This window comes from Medicago truncatula, chromosome 5 (assembly GCF_003473485.1).
Source record: "Medicago truncatula cultivar Jemalong A17 chromosome 5, MtrunA17r5.0-ANR, whole genome shotgun sequence".
NCBI lineage: Eukaryota > Viridiplantae > Streptophyta > Magnoliopsida > Fabales > Fabaceae > Medicago > Medicago truncatula.
Window position 1 is genome coordinate 41,266,207 of NC_053046.1, and position 23,106 is coordinate 41,289,312.

Consider the following 23,106-nt stretch of genomic DNA (forward strand, 5'->3'; position numbering starts at 1 on the left):
TAGTTTTATTTTTAATTTTTTATCTTATATCTTTAATGCACAAGTTAACATTTTCCTTTGTAAACAATTTGGTTGTGGCCTCTTTCTTATATTACTAAATTGATGCAGGTGATCCATAAAAGCAGTAGAATTGGAAATTAACAATATCTAGAGGTGTGGGGAAAATAAATTGTTGTGGTCTTTCAACAATTCAGAGTACTGGTAGTAACAACTTACAAGTTACAACTCCAAATCCTTTCAAAAAAAAGGAAAAGTTACAACTCCAAAGAAAGTGGTACATTCAATTCATAGTTTAGCAGCCAATGGTAGTAACAAAGAGATTCCAAGTAAACCAATCATGAAAGGCAATGCAAAAGATCTCAGCCTAAATATTTGGATTTATTAGTTCAGTCCAAAACATTTTGACTTCTTCTTCACAATTCCAAAGGATGAATCAAAGTCTTTGGACGGTCTCCACATCTTGGACATAAATCAGAACCATCTAAAATGAATTATCTCTTTCAACACATGTAATGTTATTTCATATGGTTACGTACATCCTCTTCAATGATATATATAATCTATATAGACTACATACATTAATCCTCGTGAGCTTAGCTCAATTGCTATGAAATGTTGGAGTTCGAACTCCGACCAACATAAAAAAAGACTACATATATTATTATTGAACGAATCTAAAAAAATAAAATTTTATTTATAATATCATCAATCCGAAGATGTATATATGCTAAATCCACCATAAAATCTAGCATACAGACCAAATTCTTTTAAGAAAAAATAAACAAAATAGAAATCAAATTACTTATATCTACTTTGTTGCTTCTTTATTTACAAAATATATCTTCTTTGATAATGAACTCTTAATTGATTGATGAATTAAATTATTGGTATTTTGTTAGTTGTGTGTTGGCTTGCTGCGCCGACATATTTTAATGGTGAAGGGGGATGTACAACATGTTGCATTGCATTATTAATTCAACTGTTTGTTTTGACAAGAGCATTGTTAAATGTTAAACTTTAGGTTAGATTTGAGGTATGTACGTATGATTTTTGTGCTATGTCCACGCTTGTGTACACGTACCAAACAAAGATTCTGATGTTATGTATGAGTATGTACTGTATCTAAGACCAGAGACCCATCGGTACGTGTAATCACGCGCTAAAAAAACGTTGTTTTATTTACTTATGTTTTTCTGGTAGAATTTATTCTTTTATTTATCTTTTTTTGTCAAAATCCTTTTTTTTTTATCTAATTTGACGGCTTGTTGTCTCTTTTGTTTGTCAAAAAAAAAAAACCTATAGCTATAATAATTGCCTCTGCAAAAAAGAAAAACTATAGCTATATATTTCGTGAAAAAAAAAAACCATGGCTGTATAAGAATTTGAAGTGAATGAAATTCATGTATAGAGCTTTTATAAGTCACTTTATTAACAAAATTATCTCAAATTTTAAATCATTTTATAATATCAATAAAAGGTTCATGTTGTTTTTCTATCATATCATTTACTATTTATTTTTTAGAGATATTAAATTAGACGAAAGAGTTCCTTACGAAAAGTAACGACGGTTCAATAAAACTTACTAACCATGGGAACAATGGTAAAACGTTGTACTTGAAGTAGAAGGAAACAAGAGAAATATTGTGTGAAAGAAACAAATATGTCAACATTTCTCATGGTTAGTAAGTTTTATTAACCGTCGTTACTTTCACACAAGAGAAATATTGTGAGAAATGTTGACATATTTGTTTCTTTCACACAAAAGAAATATTGGGGGATAAATTTATGACTTTGTAAGGTTGCTTAATGTTCGAGATGCTTCAAAGCTATCACAAGCCTTAAATAATGTGTGGTTTGGTCACCTTAGAGTGTGAGAATATAGCTTGTTTTGATTCAGGGGCAGATTTACCACCCAGCTAGCCTGGGCACGCGCCCGGGCTCTATCCATACTCAGGGGCGGATCTCTTTAGGGATTCATGGAGCCATGGCATCCATCACGTTTTCTATATATATATATAATATTGGGCAAAAATAAACCATAATTTCCCTCAGTTTTGGTGGAAAGGCATCTGTTCTAGAGGGAAGAAAGGATCGGGGTTGAGTAGTGGTATGGTTGTTATGAGGAAGGAGGGTAGCGGTTTGGTGGTTCACGAGGAGGCGAGGAAGACATTGGCTAGGAGGGAGGAGTCTGTGTTAAGCAATGGGTTAGTTTTTCACTATAAATTGTTTGTTAACTAGTACATTAAGATACTTGTAAAGAATGTTAAAATAATTTTTTTATTAAAAAATTCTTGACTTTTAAAAAGTTGTATATACAATTTTTCTACACTTTTCAATAAAAAAAATTACTCCCTCCGTCCTACAATAGATGACCTATTTGAAAATTTACAATTTTAACCTAACTTACTTTGACCATATTTTTCTACTAATATACATAGATAAATAATATCATATAAGATGTCGTGAGATTCGTCTCGATGAGTATTTTCAAAATATCAAATTTTCATAATTTTTTCTAACATATTATTCAAGATATTTAAGCTCAAAATTATACATTGGAATGCGTAATAGAGTCAACTGTGTCATTTATTAAGGGATGGAGTATATTGATTTATTAATTAGTGCCTTGGAGCATTAGTTAACATTTTTTTGAGTTTGTATCTATATGGTATATGGTACGTGGAATCATCATCCAAGAAGCAACATGCGGTCAAAGAAAAAGACAAGAAGGTTGGACCCACCCACTAATGAAAATTGAGTCCCTCCTAGTGGTGAAGTGTAACATTGATTCCTTTTCTCTTACTCTATAATAATCTTCTACTTTCCACTTTGATTTTTTTATTTTGCTTGCTTCCACTTCCACCAACAACTGCAGTTTTCAACTTTGTGATCCTCAGGTGTGTGTACCTATACTATTTATGCAATATCTATCATTTCCTCAGAATCTTCTCTTTATAGTTTACCAACTGTTTCATATTCCTCTCAAAAATAATGTTAGTATTTCTTTAGCTTCATGATTCTTGTATTTTCAGCTGAATTTCATAATTCTTGTAGTTTATCATTTGGAACTGTCATTCCTAAATAAGCAAAGCATGTGCATGCAGTTCATTGTGTTTGATTCTGTTATTATTCTTTTATTTTTTTTAGAGGAATTCTGTTATTATGCCATTACAGTATTTAATTTATCAAAATTTCAACCTGGTCTTGGATATGGAGATTTTTTCCTATTGATATTGAGAAGTGAAATTGAAGGCCATTTTATATATCTTTTTATAAAATTAATTTACTAGGACATGAAGAAGTTGGAAGAGAATGCTTGATATTTACTGTCTTTGATGATTGATATGAAACAGAATCAACAGTCTAAGTAGCTTCCAAAAGAATGCAACAAGAAACTACCAACTGGACCCTCCAAGAGTAAGAGATCCCTTTATTACTGATTTATTTATTTTCCATAGAAAATTAGGATGAATCATAAATGCAATTGTTTGAGAGTGAGGTATGCTTCTGACATGAAGAATAAATTATTATGATTGGCATTTATTGATGCAATACAAGAGTTTGAATCATGAGAGTCTAATGAAAAAAAAAACACTCTATTTTCAAACAAAAAAGAAGAGCAAGAAACACCCTCCATTTTTTACTCCCTATTTCTCCTTGAACATCACCTATCACATTTATAATTCCTAAACTACAACAATGGAGAAAATAGAGAAGATCCTCTCTTAGAAATTAGAAGGGGTCGAATAGCAACTACCCAATTGTGGCCATAATATCATGGTTTAGTGCATGTTTGAGTTTGACAAAATTCACGACGAACCATAGTAATATTGAAAAAGTTACACTTTAGTAACAAAATCATAGCGCCGCATGGGTTTCAAACCTCATTGTAATAAAAAAAATATATCATAGCGTCGTTGTTATTTTGTCGAACTTACTTTATTTCCAAAGATGCATTTAGAGGTATCTTTGATGGCTTTGCAATCACATATTTTGACCACATTTGCTTACATTTAATATAAAGGTTCACAATGTGACACAACCACAATTTTGAACAAAAGTTATGTTACTTGAACACAAAATTTAGACATTGCACGTGACGCCATATAACTCGATCTCTATTTCTCACTTGCCTTTTCATCTTATACAATTTACACTTATACACGAACAATGGGACATTGTGTTTTTATCAATTTTGTGTCTGCAAGTAACATTTCTGTTAAAACAAAGGACTTGAGTAATCCCCGTGAGCTTAGCTCAGTTGGTAGAGATATTACATCTTATATGCAGGGGCCGGAGTTCGTACTCGGAATACTCCACTTCTCCACAATTAAATTGTGTGAGCTCTAGCCACTAGGTGAATAAGTGGGGTGTCTAGGGTTCGAGTGCTAGCTCCCGCATATATAATGCAATGTCCTTGAGTTAAGTTGACGGTAACATATTTGATACATATGTTGTCCTGATCTGATCTGTTTGAAAAGAGAAGGCAATACTCAGAGTTTTAGTGTACGTTTGATAAATGGTGAGCTTACTTAGCTGGTTCTAAATATTTTTAGAAAGAAATAAAATTTATAAGATGAAGAGATTCAAAATAAAATACTTGTGTCCGGGCTGCCAATAAGGTTGAAGATACTAATGAGAATTGTTGGGAATATTATTTGCTTGAGTTTATGGGAACAAACAATAATATCTTCGAGGGATTAGTCTCTACAGTTGTGCGTAGAGAATACTTAATTAAGAAAAAAAGAATAGTAATATCCTACATAACTAGTGGAGTGACGACATAATATTATTTGAGGACTGCAAAGAAAAGAAAAAAGGGATGATGATTTTTTCATGACATGTTAATTTATTGGAGTTCCAACATATAAAATGAACTTTGTTTTATTAAATTCAAAAAATGAACTTTGTTGTAATTTTTGTTTTTTCTATGTATGGTTTTGAAACTAAAAATGAAAGCATAAATTTCAAATAATGTGAAAGAAACATTTACCAGATTGTTTGAGCATTATTGTTGTATTATAGGGATGTAAGCTCAAGAACCAATCGAGCACTTATGAGCCATAGATCCTCATTTCATGGATTATGACCTTCCGTTGATTGAATTGATGATGTATTTATGGATTTTGATGAAGCTTCCAATGATTGAATTGATGATGTATTTACGGATTTTGATGATCAGTCTTTATCTATAAATTCATTTGACACATTTTTTTAATAGATACTTTGAGGAGTAAAAGATTAGTATTGCATTTTCATTGTTCAAAGACAAAGAGGTAAAAAGAAGAAGGAACAAAAGTTACCCTGTATATATACAACACAAACACAGCACAAATAGGAAGAAACTATAGTATGAACTATAATGGTCGTACTGTACAGAGTACGGATTCCCCTTTTGTTTCCCACATTCTCTTTACTGTGTGTGTATTCCTCACTTTTCACATTGCCCTTCCACTATTCTGTACTCTTATTTGCATTGCCACATTGGAGTTTACTTTTGCAAAAATAGAATGGTAATACTAAGGTTTAGATGTCATGCTAAAGTTTAGACTATAAATGATGATAAACCCGACACTTATTAACGTTAGCGCCTAACTTGGTAATGCATTCTTTGAATCAACACTTAGAGTTAGAGGTAAGAGTAACACATAAAGGGACCATCAGGGTATACCTTCTTTACTTGACGGGCACCAATCTCTTCACATACAAGAGTGTTACATATGTTGATCTATACGTGGAGTATTTGCGCGATTTGAAGATGGTTAATGAATTCTCCTGGGGGGATGGCTCCCTTGGCCCACTTGTATACAAAGTTGAACAAGGCCTTCTAATCTAAGACGAAGTAGCTGTCTGGTTTCTATACACTACTTCAAGTAAAATAAGCATACAACTATTTATGTAATTGTTAAAAATGTTATATCCAATGTTAATTACCGATTATTACTCCTTCCGTTTCTAAATACATGTCGCAGTCAAAGACGTTACGCATACCAAATTTTCCAATAGAACAATATAAATTGAATCTTCATTTGATTTTATAATTCGAAACAAGACCTAAATAGGACGGGGACTTGGGTTTAACCATTTCCGAAGTTCCTTGACCAAGTTCTTTCTAAGGATGTTTATGTTTACATCATTACCTGACTTGAGGCTTATCAGTTGCACCGTGCCTTCTTTTATTTCCCGTTCACCAACCAGTATCATCCAAGGGATTCTTGATACTTTTGCATAATCAAAGAGCTTTGATCATCTTTTGTGGACCAAGAACTCTGCTTTCACCCCATCACCCTACAGTTCACCAACTAGCTTTGCAGCTAGTGGTACGTCATTCCCTAATATGCTCACTAGTAGGGTTGGGAATAGGCCAGGCCAGGCCAGGCTTTGATAGGCCTGAGCCTGGCCTACGAAATAAATCACAAGCCTGAGCCTGGCCTATGGCCTATCATAGGCCGTTTTTCTAGGCCTGGCCTGGTCTATTTAAAAGCCTGGATTGGCCTGAAAGCCTACTTACAGGCCTACTTCACATTAAGGCCATCAAATAGTTCATTTGACCTACTAAATAGGTTAAACTTATCTTAAAGTCTACTTAAAAAGCCTATTTCACTACAAGTAAATTTCAACTAGATTAAAGCATACATAAAAGCCTATAACAACAAAACCTATTAAGGGACTAATAGATAGAGAAAAAGATGTTTATACTTTTAATATATGCAATTATTTTAATATAAAAAAAATATTTTTTAATAAATAAGTATTAATAGGCCGGCCTATTAGGCTTAACAGTCTTTTTTTGAAGCCTAAGCCTGGCCTATTTAACTGAACATGCTTTTTAAAAAGCCTAAGCCTATCTACTAAACAGTCCAGGCCAGGCCAGGCCGTAGGCCCCTGTAGGCTGGCCTGGCCTATTCCCAACCCTACTCACTAGGACTTCTGTCTTGGTTGGTCGAGCCATCTAATAAAAACAACCAAGTATATGTTTAGTTGAGCTTCTAAATCTTTAAACATGAGTTACCAAGGGTGAATCACAGTTACTAATGCATTTTTTAACTTGAAACGCAGAAGCTCTAAGAGCATCTAGATTTCATGCGTCTGGGAACTACAAACGCATAACCCTTTTACTTTAGCGGAAATTGAGAAGGTGGTTAGAGAGAGTGATGGTAGTAAGAGCCCGGGTCCGGATGGTTTCAATTTTGCGTTTGTTAAGGAGTTTTGGTATTTGATCAAACATGAGGTAAGAATAATGTTTGACCAATTTCATGCGAATGAGGTGTTACCAAAAAGTATGTTGGCGTATTTTGTGACTTTAATTCCGAAGGTTTCTTCCCCTTTAGAGTTAAAGGATTTTAGGTCGATTTCCTTGCTAGGATGTCTTTATAAGCTTCTTGCTAAGGTTCTAGCAAGGAGGTTGGTGGGAGTTATGAATTCTATAATTTCTCCTTCACAATCGGCTTTCCTTAAAGGGAGAAATTTGGTGGATGGGGTGTTGGTTGTGAATGAATTGGTTGATTATGCGAAGAGAGCTAAAAAGGAGTGTTTGATTTTTAAGGTGGACTTTGAGAAAGCATATGACTCCGTCGATTGGGGATTTTTGGTGTATATGATGCGGAGGGTGGGAATGTGTGAGAAGTGGGTGGCGTGGATGAGGGCTTGTGTGTGTGGTGGTTCTATGTCCGTGCTTGTGAATGGGAGCCCAACGGAGGAAATTAATATTCACCGTGGTCTTAAGCAAGGGGATCCTTTAGCTCCTTTCTTGTTCCTTTTGGTTGCGGAGGGTTTTAGTGGATTGATGAGGGGAGCTTTGGAGGCTAATTTGTTTGAAGGTTTTGAAGTTAGTGAACATGGCTTGGCTATCTCCCATTTACAATATGCCGATGATACTCTTTGTATTGGAAAAGCAACGGTGGAGAACCTTTGGGCAATGAAATCAATCCTCCGGGGTTTTGAAATGGTCTCGGGTTTGAAGATTAATTTTCTTAAGAGCTCGTTGATCGGGGTGAATGTGAGGGAAGACTTTATGGATATGGCTTGTGACTTTTTAAGTTGTAGTAAGGGGAAACTTCTGTTCTTGTATTTGGGTTTGCCGGTTGGGGCTAATGGGAGGAGTATGTCAACTTGGGAAAGCTTAAATAGGAAGTTGAATACGTGGGGGCATAAATATATTAGCTTTGGTGGGAGAATTGTTCTTTTGAATTCGGTACTTAATTCGATTCTGATATTTTATTTGACTTTTTTAAGGCTGCCGGTGAAGGTTTGGAAGAGGATGGTTCGAATTCAAAGAGAATTCCTGTGGAGAGGTGTGGGAAGGGGGAAAAAGATTAATTGGGTGAAGTGGCCAACGGTGTGTCAAAGTAAGAGGAAAGGTGGGTTGGGTGTGAAGGATATCCGGGTTATGAATGTGAGTCTCTTGGCTAAGTGGCGTTGGAGGTTGCTTGATGGGGAGAATTCGTTGTGGAAGGAGGTGCTTGAGGAGAAATATGGGCCGTGTGTGGGGGTGGTATTGGAAGGGAGTAACTACTCTTGGCCTAGGTACTCATCGTTATGGTGGAAGGAGTTGTTGAAGATAGGCGATTTTGGGACTAGTGGTTGGTTTAATGCAGAGGTTGTGCGTAAGGTGGGGAACGGGTTGAATACTAGTTTTTGGAATGTGAAGTGGAGGGGAGAAAGTTGTTTTAGGACAAAATATCCCCGGCTCTTTATGATTTCAATCCAAAAGGATGCTACGGTAGGGGAGGTGGGGGTGGAGACGGAGGGAGGTAGGGAGTGGGTGTTTAGGTGGAGAAGAAACCTTTTTGTGTGGGAGGAGGAGTTACTTTTAAGTCTTATTGAGGATTTAGAAGGTATGACTTGGTCCATTTCGGAGGATGAGTGGAGATGGAGTCTTGATGAGACGGGTGTTTTTTCGGTGAAGTCGGCTTATGAGAAATTGATTGGTTTGGTGGAGTCAGAAGAGGTGTGGGGGGCGGAGGAGTTTAGGGTGTTTGAGAACCTTTGGAAGAGTCCGACCCCGTCGAAAGTAGTGGCTTTGGCTTGGAAGGTGTTGATTAATCGTGTTCCTACTAAGGTAAACTTAGCCTTGAGGAATGTTTTGAATCCGGAAGAGTCAACATCGTGTGTTATGTGCAATGGAGTGGAAGAATCGTCAACCCACCTCTTTTTGCATCGAGTTTGGTGTGGTCTAAGTTGATGTTGTGGTTAGATTATCACTTTCTAATCCCTCCAAACCTCTTTGTCCATTGGGAGGGTTGGAGTAGAAGGGGGTGGAATAAAAATAGGTTGAGAGGTTGGTGGATGATTTGGAACACAACCATTTGGGTATTGTGGAAAGCTAGGAATGATAAAATTTTTAATGAAATAAACATCCCTATCAGGTTATCATATCGACCACCAGCAGCAATTGAACCAACCTGTGTATAAACCATAAAGCAGAAGATAATGCATTGTGACCCTCAAAGGATGAAGGGACTACAGAAGAAACATTTTAGAATGGAGAGAAGATAAAAGACATGAGAATCACCTGAGCACCCCCTTTGAAAACAGCTTCAAATATAACTCCAGTATAATAATCAAGACCTCTGGCAAGACTCAAGTCAAAAACCACCTTATCAAGGCGATTTGAATTATCCAGAGCTTTAAATAGAATTTCCAGGTCATTCAATGCATCAACAGATCCAGCATTTTCTAAGAAAGGACTGCTATCTTGTTTCAGTTTTGATAATACTGTTAAAGGGTGTCCTTTTTCTTTAACAAAAGTTCCGATTCTGTCAGCTGTCTCGGCACTTAATCCTTTCTCTTCCACCTACAACATAAAAGTCAGTACAAACCACATTACAAAATCATGGCATTACAAAAAATAGCTTCCTGATTTTAACAGTTTAGAACGAATAGAAAATGTATCTGCGCAGTAATTAAGTAACCAGTGACGCAGTGTTTGCATCCTCAATAAATCATGCAACTATATTTATACCAAAAGAATGCAAAGGCACCAACTAGAATTCCATGGCTAAACCAAACTATTTCTCATTGATAAGCATAAACTATGAGTATTTAGAAAATAAATATAAAATAAATTCAAAACGTGCAAGCCAAGAACAGTTAAAGCACAACAAAATTGGTCCGCTCAATCATAATAAAAATTATTATAAAGGAAATACTAGAAACAAACAACATATGCCCTAACCATTTATTTTCTTATCTGTTCGAATGAATGTTTGTCTAACTTGTCAATACTTGAACATATAGTTCTAAACTTTGCAGGAGGTACTCCACATATTTGCATCATGCCATCCAGTAACTTTCTATGATTTAACTTTATCTGCGAAACAAAAAAATTACAACAGAAGAAAGATAGTAAGGAAACACACACAATGATCTGAATACATTATTGAATATGAAATTTAACCACTAAATTGGAAAACTACAGTGAATCACCAGACACATTCAAATGAATGATATTGTAAGGTTAAATTATAGCAAATAATATGTTATGAGCAAACCAGTCACACTAAACAAGATCATTGAAAGATCACATCAGATAACAATGGCTTGATAGCAAGGTTAAACTGTAGCGCATGAGATAGGTTGATTAAAATCAAATAGATTTAGCACGACATTGCAAAAACTCATCAATCAGCAGGTAGTTTGATGACCTGATGTTAATAACCGCTCGCCAAAATACGTTTAGACTGACCATGAAAATAACAGTTATGGAAATATCAAATCATGAACTCAGTAAACAGTCTAATTAAATAATTCTACAATACTTTTTGAAGCAGGAATGTTATAAAAATTTACCTCAAAATCCCCAATGTTGAGCTCATCAAGCAATTCAGTCAAAATTCTAACAACCTCAAAATCTGGAGCCATTTTTTCATATGAACCAGCAATATCAAAGTCACATTGATAAAATTCACGGTATCTTCCTTTAGACGGGTTGTCCCTTCTGTACCTCAAAGAACATAGCTCCCCACCCTGTCAACTGTCCCAATGTTCTTAAAATCAACTCAACTAGTGAAGAAGTGAATAAGCAATAATACCTGATCAGCAAGATCATAAATCAACTTTGAGTCTTCTCCATATTTTCCCATGAGAGTTTCTCGCAATTCAAAGACAGGTGTATCCAAGACTGTGGCGCCGTGCCTCTCAAAAATTTCTTCTATTACTGAAAATACTTTCTTTCGAATGGTCATTTGTTCTTTAGCAAAATCACGCACGTGTCCCCTAATATTGTCACATTATGATACTCAAGGTAAGACTACCAACAATTGCATCCCAAAATATGCACCCTTTAAATGCCTCAAAATATAAGTTTAATTAAAAGGAACAACAGTTCCACATTACATGATGTTATGATTGGATTATTTTATGCATGATTAATGATTAATAGTAACAGCTTGAGAAAATTCCTTGAAACATGATTTTAACAATGAAAGTTATCACTCTTGTGTTACTGTAAGATCAGATTATAACTTGTCAAACTCGAGAGTCTATGTAAACTATATGTGAGGCCTCCGTAGGCTCGACTCATAAGCGTACCTACCTAATACATAATTACATTCAAGTACAATACAATACATATACCATTAACATAAAAAAATTCTACATTCAAATGCATTTGATAGATACATCATCAATTAAAATGTTCAAACATAGTTTATATTTGCCTACAAAAACTTATAAAATTTAACAGAACAATAAGTCAATAACATGCCTTACAGCATAAGTAACATAAGAAAGTTTATCTTATTATTATAAATAAAAGAATCCAATGAAATTACCTTAGAGTGTGTTTGGATGAGGTAATTAGGAAATTTTAAAGAATTTAGATTCCTAGGCAATTTAAATTTTAATGAATTTTTTGGCAACTTTTATAAATTTTAATTATTTTGGGCCAAATTTGAAAATTGAAATTAAGGGTCAATTTGTAAATTTTAAAAATTTTGAGGGGCCAAATTATTATTTTTTTTAATTTGAGGGGTCAATTTGAAATTTTTAAAAATTATTGGGGTCAAGTTGAAAATTTGAGGACCAAAATGCAAAATTTGAAAAAATATAACAATGAAGAATTTTGAAATTCTTAACTTTTAGGTGTCATTTGAAATTCTCTAAATTTAACTTGAACAAAATACTTCATAAATTTCCATCATTTTGAAAATTCTTTAAATTATTTTTTTTGAACAATCAAAAATGTAATATATATTAACCACCAAAAGCGAACCCCTCTAGCACAAGGTGTGCCAAAGGAATTGCTTTAAAAACATAAAGTTAGACAAGCACCCATAAACAATCCATTAAGCGATGCCCAAGCATTGAAAGGGACTTGAACACCACCTATCTATACCAAACCTAAAACCAACCTTTTTGGCTTTCAACCAAGCTAAAGACATATATTTGACTTTATCTAACAACCTGGGAATAGAAGTTACAACATTATTGAAAAGCCTGTTATTACGCTCGTTCCATAGAACCCAACAGCACAAAAGCCAAATAAGCTGAAGGAAGGCTCGAATTGCTTTGCCACCACCTGTCAAGTTCACAAACTGAAGAAAATGATCTGATGTAACATTGGTGTCAACACCTATAATACCCAGCCAATGGCGCACAAGCGGCCATAAAGATGAAAAGGTATCACAAGATAAAAACAAGTGTTGCGCCGATTCACAAAAGCCACAATAAAAAACACACATAGAAGCTTCGGTGTCAATCACCCTTCTTTGGACCAAATTAACTTTAGTAGGCAATCTATCACGAATTCTTTAAATTATTATCCAAACAATGGAATTCACCTCAAAGTATTTGAATTCCATCAAAACATTACATTTCCTCAAAACATTCCCCCATCCAAACACACTCTTAGAAATCTTGGGCAATCTGCGACTCATTGTGAGAACCAATGTGCGTGTGTGACAAACGACGTTTAGGGTTTAGGGTTCTTTCTAACACTAAACTCTCCTTACTTTTGTTTTGGAAAAATTAGGAGCACAAAAATTGGGTTCAAAGGAGGCATGTGAGAAGGGAACAAGGAAAAAGGAAACAACGATGCGAGAAAGCAACAAGGGGGCGTGACTGGAGAGAGGGAGAAGGAGGTGGTTGGAGAATATGGAGAACAATGATTACCTAAAAGATACCGTGTATCTTGGGCACCAAGTATCGTGAGCTCTAAATATATTTAACTTGCGCCTCAATTATCTCTAACTAATATATAACATACCTATAATTTATAAATGAATATTTTATATTTTAATACACCCACGTAGTCGAAACGGAAGTTTGACGAATGTTGAGACTATCTCTGAAATCATCCAATAATTGCAGCGGAAGGTCCTTGGTGAAAATGTCAGCTATTTGATAGCAAAATGGAACATGTAGAACACGTACTTGACCTTTAGCAACTTTTTCACGCACAAAATAGATATTTATTTTAATGTGTTTTTGTGCATTGATGTTGGATAGGATTACCTCACAAGTAAACAACACTAAGGTTGTCACAATAGACAAAAGTGACTTTGATGATCGGACATTGGAGTTCTAACTAACAACAAATTTCGAAGCCAACAAGATTTATTAACACCACGATACTCTGCTTCAACACCAAAACGGGATAAAGGTTACTGCCGTTTTCAAAGTCATAAATTAGACATTTGTTCCCCTCAAAAAAATAATTAGACATTTGTTGACAACAACAAAGTCATAATATTGAGCGGTGCTAGAAAAACTCATTTAACATTCTCTTTTTTTCAACAATTACTCTCTTATTGAGTGAAATTTAGGTGAGTCATACCATTTTAAAAATAAAGTGGTGAGAACCACATAATTTTACCTAATAAAAGAGTAATTTAAGAGATCCCCGTGAGCTTAACTCAGTTGGTAGGGATATTGCATATTATATGCAAGAGCCGAGGTTCGAACTCCGGACACTCCACTTCTCCACAATTAAATTGTGTGAGCTATAGTCAGTAGGCTACTTAACAAAAAAAAAAAAAAGAGTGATTTAAGAGTGTTTAAGTTAATTTCGGTAGCACTCCTCCAGATACATACAAAAACGCATGTCATATTAATTTTAATTGATTAGAATATTATAACAGTTATTTTGTAAAAAAAAGAAAACATTATAATAGTTATTTTGATGTACGCTCGGTATTTATTATAAGTCGCTTTGCCATTTTCACACATATTAAAAAAATGTAGTTAATTTTATATATGAAAATAGTTTAAAATTTTGATTGATTTGCACTTACAAGTTGAAATTAAGGATCTTCTATGTCCTTACAAACAAGACAATGACTTTATTGGTGTTGATTCAATAAAAATAAACTCACGAAATAACAATTTAATGTGTTTTTGTAAGCTAGAAAAAATAACTTCTACGAAAAACTAAAGAGATCGTAATTTCTCATTACAACAGTTATCCAAACACAATTGGAAGTTACTATTATTCAAAAAATAAAGAAAGTACACATGAATCACAAATGGAAGTATATGGAAACCACGATCCGGTGTATATTTTTTCCTTCTTGAAACTACAAAATTGAGGTTCTTGTTGCTTTGTATGGGCAATTGTTTATCTAACTGTAGAGCGAGCTGATCGGCTACCAGGACTTGTAGGATACCCCTTAAACAAGGTCTCCAGATTCCGGATGCATGGAGGAGTCAGAGCCTGTATATCAAAAGTATGCTACTGTGAAAATGAACAAAAAGGCAAGATTCATAAATTGTACATTTTGAATCTATGATCTCACTCGCCCATGTACACTCTTATTTAAGAGAATGACGGTACAAGATCTCATGAACAAAAAGGCAATTATAAATGACCTCGTTGCCGCCGATTAAATTGGCACCAATCCGTCTTGAAACTGCCATATACTATACTGGCCACGTAAGCCATGGAGGACATAACCAATGATACCGTAAAAATCATAAAAAGCTACATTCCGGTAACTACTAGTACTAAAATTTGCTTCTGAATAAATTAAAACTATACTAAGACAACTAGGTTCAACAATTGATGAAAAATTAAGTTTTCCATACCTTCCAACACCTCTTTTGAGCAAGATGGTTGCTGATCTTATCCAACCTCTCGATTATTTGCCTAAACGTTGGTCTTCGGTATGGTTCTCCATCCCAACATTCCTCAATTAAACTATGGAAGAAAAAAAATCAAAATTCATGAATGTTGTAAACTTATTATTTTAACTAATCTCATACTCTTGTGTTTTGAAACTTAACAATAACGCATATTTAAAATACTTACTCTTTTAATCCATAAGGATAAAGTTTTGGCAAAGCCCTGAATGGTGGACGCTCATTTTCCACATATGCTTTAGGAACTTCACTTTCTGGCTTTCTATAAAATGGTGGACAACCTTCAATCATCTAGAGTAACAGAAAACCATATATATTTAGCCAGTATTTTGCAAACATCTCTATGAATAACAATCCACTGATGGTTGTCAACCTGTATATTTTAGTCTATACATCTACGTTAAAAGTGGGCTCCAATATTACACAAAAATTATCATATCACAAACAGTATGTAAAGCCGTTAACAAGAACACTGTCTTTACATTAAAAAAAAATTAGGAAGAACAAAAGAACCAGGCAAACTTTGATATAACACGAAACTCTTTTAAGCACAATATCTTACTAAAATAATCATGAATATATAAATACTTTTTTTCAATCTTTGATTCTATTGGAAGCTAAAAATCTTTAGGACCCTACCTCTTCTCCAATGATCAACCTAAATATGTAATAAAACATTTCACATATCTTTAGGATGATCTGATGAAGGGCATAGCTCATAAGTCAAGAGTGCTCAAGCTATGCTTAGACTCACACTACATATATTCTTGATAAGAGAAACAGGTATAACGTATAAAAGAAGCCATCAAAAGATCTTTAATTTAGTATGCATTGACTATATTCGAAGGGATATGAATGCAGAAAGCAACACAAGACACACCACTCAACACATTCCTTTTCCTGAACATGGAAACTTTCTTACTTGAATAACACAAATATGTGTGTGTAGAGGAGATGGCCATTTAATTTCAGACGGATGGACAAGCTATAAGATACTCAAATGTCACATAAACACTTAAAAATGACACATAATATTAGAATCTTCGAAAATAAATTATTTTCATGCTTAAAATATAAATCGTAGAAAGGAAAATGAAATTGACTAAATTCCCTTTTTGACAAAACAGTAAATGCAATTAACTGCTACTATGGGATACTCTAATTCCACGTTCAGAGGAGTAAATAACAAAAGAATAAATTCAATTAGCATGTATTATTTTGTCAAATACCACATTAATCAGTCTTCATCAGAACCATCGATTCATCAAACTATTTTTCTATTTTTTATTATATTTGAAAGGTTAGGGTGTATAAGCCTTATATCAAGACCAGACAAGAAACGACTACTTGCATATTATAGGTAAATGATCAGCTTGAAAATTATTAGAAAGCTCCAGAGTATTAAAACATGCATGCACATGTGAGCAGTGATGGTAAAGATTTAGATTTTTACCTCTTGTAATATCAGAGCAAAAGAAAACGCATCCACTTTGGTGTCATATTCCTCATTTCTGTAGACCTCTGGTGCAACATACCGCCCTGTTATGCATTTGAATTTGAATTAATTCATCTATAAGAGCTACACAAAACAGAACCAAGTACAAACAACAAAATCGAAATGAAGCCAACTATATGTATAAGAGATAACAGTATTTCGAGTTGATCACATTAGAAAACTTGAAGCCACCCGACAAATTGTCTTCGGTAGTCACTGGGTAAAAACATTTCTTTTCTTCTATCTTTTGTAGAATATGCAATAATTTCGCAGATCACATTTCTCGAATAATAATGTTTGCAATATTGTTTTTTTGTAACATGACCAACTATGAATGTTTGTTACCAGACTCCGCAAAGAAAGAAAAGAAAACATACATGATGTATCCTGGCATGTCACAGGTTTGTCTTCTTTGACTGTTTTAGTGATTTTGAGTGACTTGCTAACTCCAAAGTCTGCAACTTTCAGATGCCCAGAATCATCCCGGAGAATATTTCTGTTATCTTACTCATTTACAATGAAGAAACTTTAAACAGTTTCAATCATTCAAAATTGGATAAATGATGCAGGCTGCTAATATATTGTATGCGTAGAAGAATATTTAATTAATAGATGAGGCAGGAGAGCAAAAAACATACGAAGGCTCAAGATCTCGGTGTATTATGGCTTCAGGTTTATGTTCATGCAAATAGTTCATCCCCCTGCAAAATATACATTAAAATAACGAATGTCAATTTCAATTTGTATATTTTTCTAGGAAGGATAAATTTTATTTCCTAATCAACTCGTCACTCATCAGAAACAAAACAACTAGGGAACTTGTTTCTTCCAAAATTCAAAATAGGAAAGCTCCTGACTAACCTAGCAATATCAAGTGCAAACTTCACAGCTATTATTGGTTTTAGTGCACCTTTCCGCTTCAAGTAGGCACAAAGATCCCCCTTACAAAGGTGATAATCCATTTCAAATTGTTAGAAACTACATTTAGAGTACAGTGTAGCTAACCAGATAACACACAAAAGTAGAATTATCTCTCAAATTACGGGAGAAGCAAGTGCAACTAGTAAAAAAAAAATGAAAAAGATGATTCCGAAAATCTAAGGTATTTCAGATAGATAATAAGTGGTGCAAAAATTGGGAAATGCATATCTGTTACATAAGATTGAAAGAATGTGACCGTTCAAAAAAAGGATTGAAAGAATGTAGCCGTTCAAAAAAAGGATTGAAAGGAAGTGTTTATCAAAAACCAACATTCTACATGTGTATCCATTGTTAATTACATCACATGTCCACTATCCAGTATATCCATTCATACACAAGTATATCATATACAATGCACTTCCCCTTATTTTCACCACAAAACAGTTACAAAGTGCAATGCTGAATAAAAAGAAACAGAACTCCCATATTGACGCCTAGTCCAATTTTAGGCAGATATTTCAAGAAACTACTAGGCAACAAGCATCTGTCATGCATCAATACTTATTCAACTAGTATCAACTATATTCAACTAATCAACATGATTTGTTCATAAACACCATCATTAAATATAAAAGATCATTAAAATCTTCATTATACCCAGTGTAGTATCAACACTAACCTGAGGTAGATACTCAGTGACAATCATCATTGGGGTGCTTTGTGTCACAGCACCCAAAAATTGGACAACATTTGGATGCCTTACTTTCTGAAGTAATGTAAGCTCATCGTGAAATGCCTTTCTGAAGGACATGGGAATACAAGTTGTGAATTGAATAATCCAATTAATATGAATAAAACAACAGATTGTATAATTACTAATTAGACCAACCCACACTTTATCATCATCGGTGAACACATCCTCCTCAAGAGTTTTAACAGCTACTTGAATTCCACGCCAAATTGCACTCCGGAAAGTTCCCTAAAATGTCCAATATAAAATATGCAATGCAGGGTGAAAAACAGACAGACAGTGACTCACAATAATATGCTAGGAGATAGGACACAGGAAGAAGTTGATGAATGAACACAATCGTATGCTGTTGGAAAAAGAACTTAAAATATTACCTTTGTTATGCAAACACTATTTGTAAAATCAAGTTCAGAAGAATCAATCTCATATTCTGGGACTTCACGGGAATTCTGGACATGCATAGGAGCCACCTACAAACAGTGAGAGAAGAATTATCTATGTGATGTTACAAATTACAATTGTTGTCGAAACACAAGTTGTTAATTTGTGATGATCCTCACACAAAAAAGTCTCTTGCATCGCCAATGAATCGCCCACTTAGCCAACACTGATCTCAAATTCAAATCTTATTTGAAAGGAACACCTAGGATGAATTGAATTAGCCTATTGCTTACTAAAGCTTATAGGTTGACAGACAAATTATGAAAGAGACTTCTGAAAAACTGATAAACAGAAGCTAATTTCAACTTATATACGATGTTGGTCTTTGAAAATCCAAGTTCATGTAAGATTATTTTAAGAGGAGTGCTAGCAACACATTCTTTCAAACACAGTTTCTCATTGGTTGAAATTCAAAATAGTTCTGTCAGAGAAATAATAATGTCAAAGTCAAAATGAAATTACCATGACTGAATTATAGAAACATGAAGTTGATTTTGACTATTCTATTTCTCTAAAAAGTTCAACTGTTTTGAAAATGTATCCCACCAAATTATGTGGGTCTCACATAAATTTGCCGGGTAAAATGTGAATTGAAGAGTGTGTATTACAATTTGCAAATAGAGCGCTAGAGAGTTCGATGATAGCATTTCACTTATTTTAATTTTAAATTATTTTTCCATTGCTCATGGTCTTCAAAGTGAGTGTGACTACTCTAAAAAGCTCAAAAGTAAAAAGCATAAGATGATAGGTAGATTTGTTTGGATAAATAACTTAATGAAGAGCATATAGCATAAGTGCTTGACATATAAATACTTATGTATAAACTATTATCTATAAACTATTTCTATCACAAAAGATAAAATAATGTCAAATTATTTTCATGAGTTGTAAGTTGGTTTCATAAGCTCTTCTAAAGAGTCTGACAACGGATTATAAACTCAAATAAGTCAAACAAACAAAAGGTCCCAAATTCATTGTTATTTAACAAAATGACTTAAGTTCATCTACTAGCATAAGTACTTGTGAGATTTGAAGATAAGTACTTGTGAGATAATTAGGTTGAGCTTATAAAAACAACTTATAACTTCTCAAGAAGCTTTTTTCCAGATTATTTCCATAAGCTCTCTTAGAATAACTTACGAAAACAACTTATAGATTACAAAAAACAATTTAACTCTATTTTATCTTCTGTTATAGAAATAACTTATACATACGCACTTATATGATAAACATTGATGCTGTAACTCTGAAGCATCACATTTCTGATCGAAAGCACATTCGGCACCTGCGCATGTTATTACATTGAATTATATCATTTTCTCAGATTATTGTCGCTGTTAACATGCAAGTGTCAGTGTATGTGTTCTTGTTTTTAGTTCATAGTGCAGTAAGCACTTAATTAAACTATTTATCCAAACAGAGCCTTAACAGTAATCAAGAAATGAAGGTACAGACCTTCAGTTTTGCACCATGCTGCTCCAAAAGCTTAACAACATCATGATTCTTATAATACAACGCATCAGCAAGAGGCTGTTAAACAAACAAAAAAACCACTAATCAAATAATTAGCATTAACTAAGACGATACTAATACGAAACAAACGAAAAAGATTGCGTTGCATTGCATTACAGTGCTACACCAACGATCTTGAACATCAACTTCAGCGCCTCTTTGAAGCAACAATTCGACAACGTCGGTTCGGCCTTGACAGGCGGCGACATGAAGAGCGGAGCGGCCGTCAGTGTCACGGAAATTGACGTCACTACCGTCGTCTAGAAGTTCGGTGATTCCTTCTAAGTCACCTTCGTTCGCTAAATACATCAACCGAACGGTGGGATCCACCAAGTCGGTTACAGTTACGGAGTCGGTTACAGTTACGGAGTCGGTTACCAGTGAGTTGACGGTGGCGGAACCGTCGTGATCCGGTGCGAGGGAAGATTGTCTGCCGAGTGAGAAACGAGAGTGAAGCTTCTTGGTTTCCATTGAAGTGCAGTTTTTGTTTGTGTGGATTTTGAATGTAACTGATACTAATTATTAATACTATATTACTTCTTAATTATAAAATTCATTTTCTTCAATTTTATTTATTTTTTTTATAAAATTCACTTTCCATAATAGTAGTTTATTGATGAAAAAATATTTTGACTAATTACATTGACTTTAGCAGTATTTCCCTAAAAAAAAAATTGACTTTAGCAGTATTAATGATTTTTTTTAATATAAAAAATATTCCTAATAAATTTATAATTGAAAAACACAAATTCATTTTGGTAGAATATAACATTAAACTTTGCTAAAAAAAAAGAGTATAACATTAAATGTTAGTTTCGAGGAAAATCATTTAGTTGTATGATAATTTTTTTTTTTGTCAAGTAGTCTGGTGACTAGAGCTCATACAATTAAATTATGAAGAAGTGAAGTGTCCAGAATTCGATCCCTGCATATAATATGCAATATTCCTAACAACTGAGCTAAGCCCACAAGATTGTTGTATGATCATTCTTCATCCTCGTGCTCCTGAATTCAAGACTTTGACGTTAAAAACATGAGATTATATCATTAAATTCTACATGCATTTTAAATATGAGATTATTTTAAGATTTTTCTTTATCCTTAGAATTTGATTATCATTTCTTCAATTGTATACATATAATATAAATCTTACCAAAAAATACATATAATATAAATAATTTGTAAAATATTTTTAATCCATCATGTTAATTGGTTTTTTTTTCTTTTTATGGACCACATTAAAGAATAAGAACGTGTAACTGTTAAAGTATCTTTTTGGTTGCAGCGTGGCTATTAAAGATTCCCTTCGTGGGCTGGAATTGGATTCTTGGTCAATGTTCTTGTTTAGATACTACTATACTGACTCTTCTTTGTCGTCAACAAGTACCATTTTTGGACACTCCAAAGTCCAAATCTATTCGAATAATCCAAAATCTATTTAATAATCACCTGACTCAGTTGGTAGTTGTAAAAATAAGGTCTTGCTAATCATTGTTTTGAAGCATATTTGCATTGATTTCAACATTTCAATTTTTAAAAGGTTAAATTTATCACTTTTCACCATTTTTTCAATGCTATATTTTTATTTTTCCCCTTATCCAATGCCACAAGGACAATGGTTAACATTCTTCTAAAAATAATTATGTACTTTTTTTGGTCACATTTACTAGTAAAACGTAATTTTTTAGGTTCATTGCGTAACTAGACTCTTACAAAAATAAAAAGTCTGAAATTTGCTTATGAAAATTGAAAGTAACGATTTTTGTTTATGAAAGTTGTTTTATAGGTTCCACAAATTTGCTCAAAAACCCTTAATTTATCAAATCATAATTTTTGGTGGCAAATTTATCGAAAAATACATTCTGATCGCCTTCTTTTGTATTTGTAACTATCATCATTCAGTCTTTTTCAGGGATTGAGGGGTCTATAGTGTAACCTTCTATATTTTTTAATAGAAAAAGATCACATAATATTAACTTACTCTAAAATTCACAAATAAATTATTTTTGCACCATGCATAAGTCTATTTTTTATCTTTTAATTAATTCATCTAATCACGTTATATTTAATTTAACGGTGAGACTTATCGACCCATTATGAAAAGAATCTTATTTGCGTTGCAAGACTTGTCTTTCTTGTACATCATAGACTTGACCAATCATATTTGCCTAAAATGTTTTAAAATGTGAGACATTCTATTTTTTATTGGATGGTCTGTGTTGCAATCACAATAAATACGGGAAAATACATACTCCCTCCGTTCACTATTATAAGCAAAAATTGACTTTTTAAATTCATTTAATAAATGATGTGTGTGGTCTATATATGAACTACATACATCATTTACTGAATGAATCTAAAAAAATGAATTTTTGCTTATAATAGTGACCGGAGGGAGTAATATGTTTGTAAGATTTAGCTGATTTGATATCATGCTGAAGATTGAAGATACAAACAAAACTTGATCGGATGCCAAAAAAACATTAGGTATAAAGAGTGAAGAGGGATAACTCAGAAGTAGTAGTCAGACGCTGGAGATACACAACTCTGTTGGCTTCATTTTCACCTTTGAATGATTACTACAAAACAGAATTGAGCAGTCCGTTGTGACTCTCATTGCAATTATGATCAACAACAAGCAAAAAGCCGATAAACTCTAAGAATATAAAATTTTGGATGAACATAAGATAAGATTGTTTTCAGAGTTCTAACATATATAACACGAACACCAAGCAGCTTGGAAATCAATCGATCAAATTCAAATAAATTTAGGCCTATAAATATCTTTTGACAGGAAGAAAGAAGACACAATATTAATAGACATTCACCAAATCATAATATAGAAGTTTGTAAATCAAATCAATATCTCATAAAACACTTGATAACATCATTCACCCCTATGACTGTT

General features: G+C 33.7%; 1 protein-coding gene, 1 long non-coding RNA gene and 1 pseudogene across 3 annotated transcripts; 1 reads left to right on the forward strand and 2 right to left on the reverse strand.

Moving 5' to 3' along the window:
* The first annotated feature begins 2,786 nt into the window (after nt 1–2,786).
* LOC11423360 (uncharacterized) lies at nt 2,787–5,161 on the forward strand. Its single transcript, XR_003012153.2, has 3 exons — nt 2,787–2,897; nt 3,291–3,417; nt 5,026–5,161. It is a non-coding gene; the product is annotated as an uncharacterized lncRNA (long non-coding RNA).
* Nucleotides 5,162–5,931: 770 nt separating this feature from the next.
* LOC11423361 (histidine--tRNA ligase, cytoplasmic-like) lies at nt 5,932–12,878 on the reverse strand (annotated as a pseudogene).
* A 1,417-nt stretch (nt 12,879–14,295) lies between these two features.
* On the reverse strand, nt 14,296–20,690 carry LOC11429970 (integrin-linked protein kinase 1). Of its 2 annotated transcripts, XM_003617417.4 has the most exons (12): nt 20,316–20,690; nt 20,142–20,216; nt 18,620–18,715; nt 18,388–18,473; nt 18,174–18,294; nt 17,435–17,514; nt 17,212–17,274; nt 16,951–17,069; nt 16,532–16,617; nt 15,248–15,369; nt 15,025–15,136; nt 14,296–14,653 (listed from the first exon to the last, which is right to left on the reverse strand). In XM_003617417.4, the coding sequence occupies exons 1-12, from the start codon at nt 20,667–20,669 to the stop codon at nt 14,558–14,560; spliced, it is 1,410 nt and encodes a 469-aa protein (XP_003617465.2). In that variant the 5' UTR covers nt 20,670–20,690; the 3' UTR covers nt 14,296–14,557. The 2 variants fall into 2 exon arrangements, with proteins under 2 accessions (XP_003617465.2, XP_024639593.1); XM_024783825.2 differs by having other exon boundaries at nt 18,174–18,473.
* Nucleotides 20,691–23,106: the final 2,416 nt, after the last annotated feature.

Bases quoted from the DNA above. Each gene is read 5' to 3' on its own strand.
- LOC11429970 (XM_024783825.2), bottom strand. From the start codon at position 20,669: ATGGAAACCAAGAAGCTTCACTCTCGTTTCTCACTCGGCAGACAATCT. The intron at 17,515-18,173 runs GTTAGTGTTGAT...CACCTTTGTAAG, and splicing joins TCACTGAGTATCTACCTCAG to GGGGATCTTTGTGCCTACTT. The intron at 17,275-17,434 runs GTTAGTCAGGAG...TATATTTTGCAG, and splicing joins TTTGCACTTGATATTGCTAG to GGGGATGAACTATTTGCATG.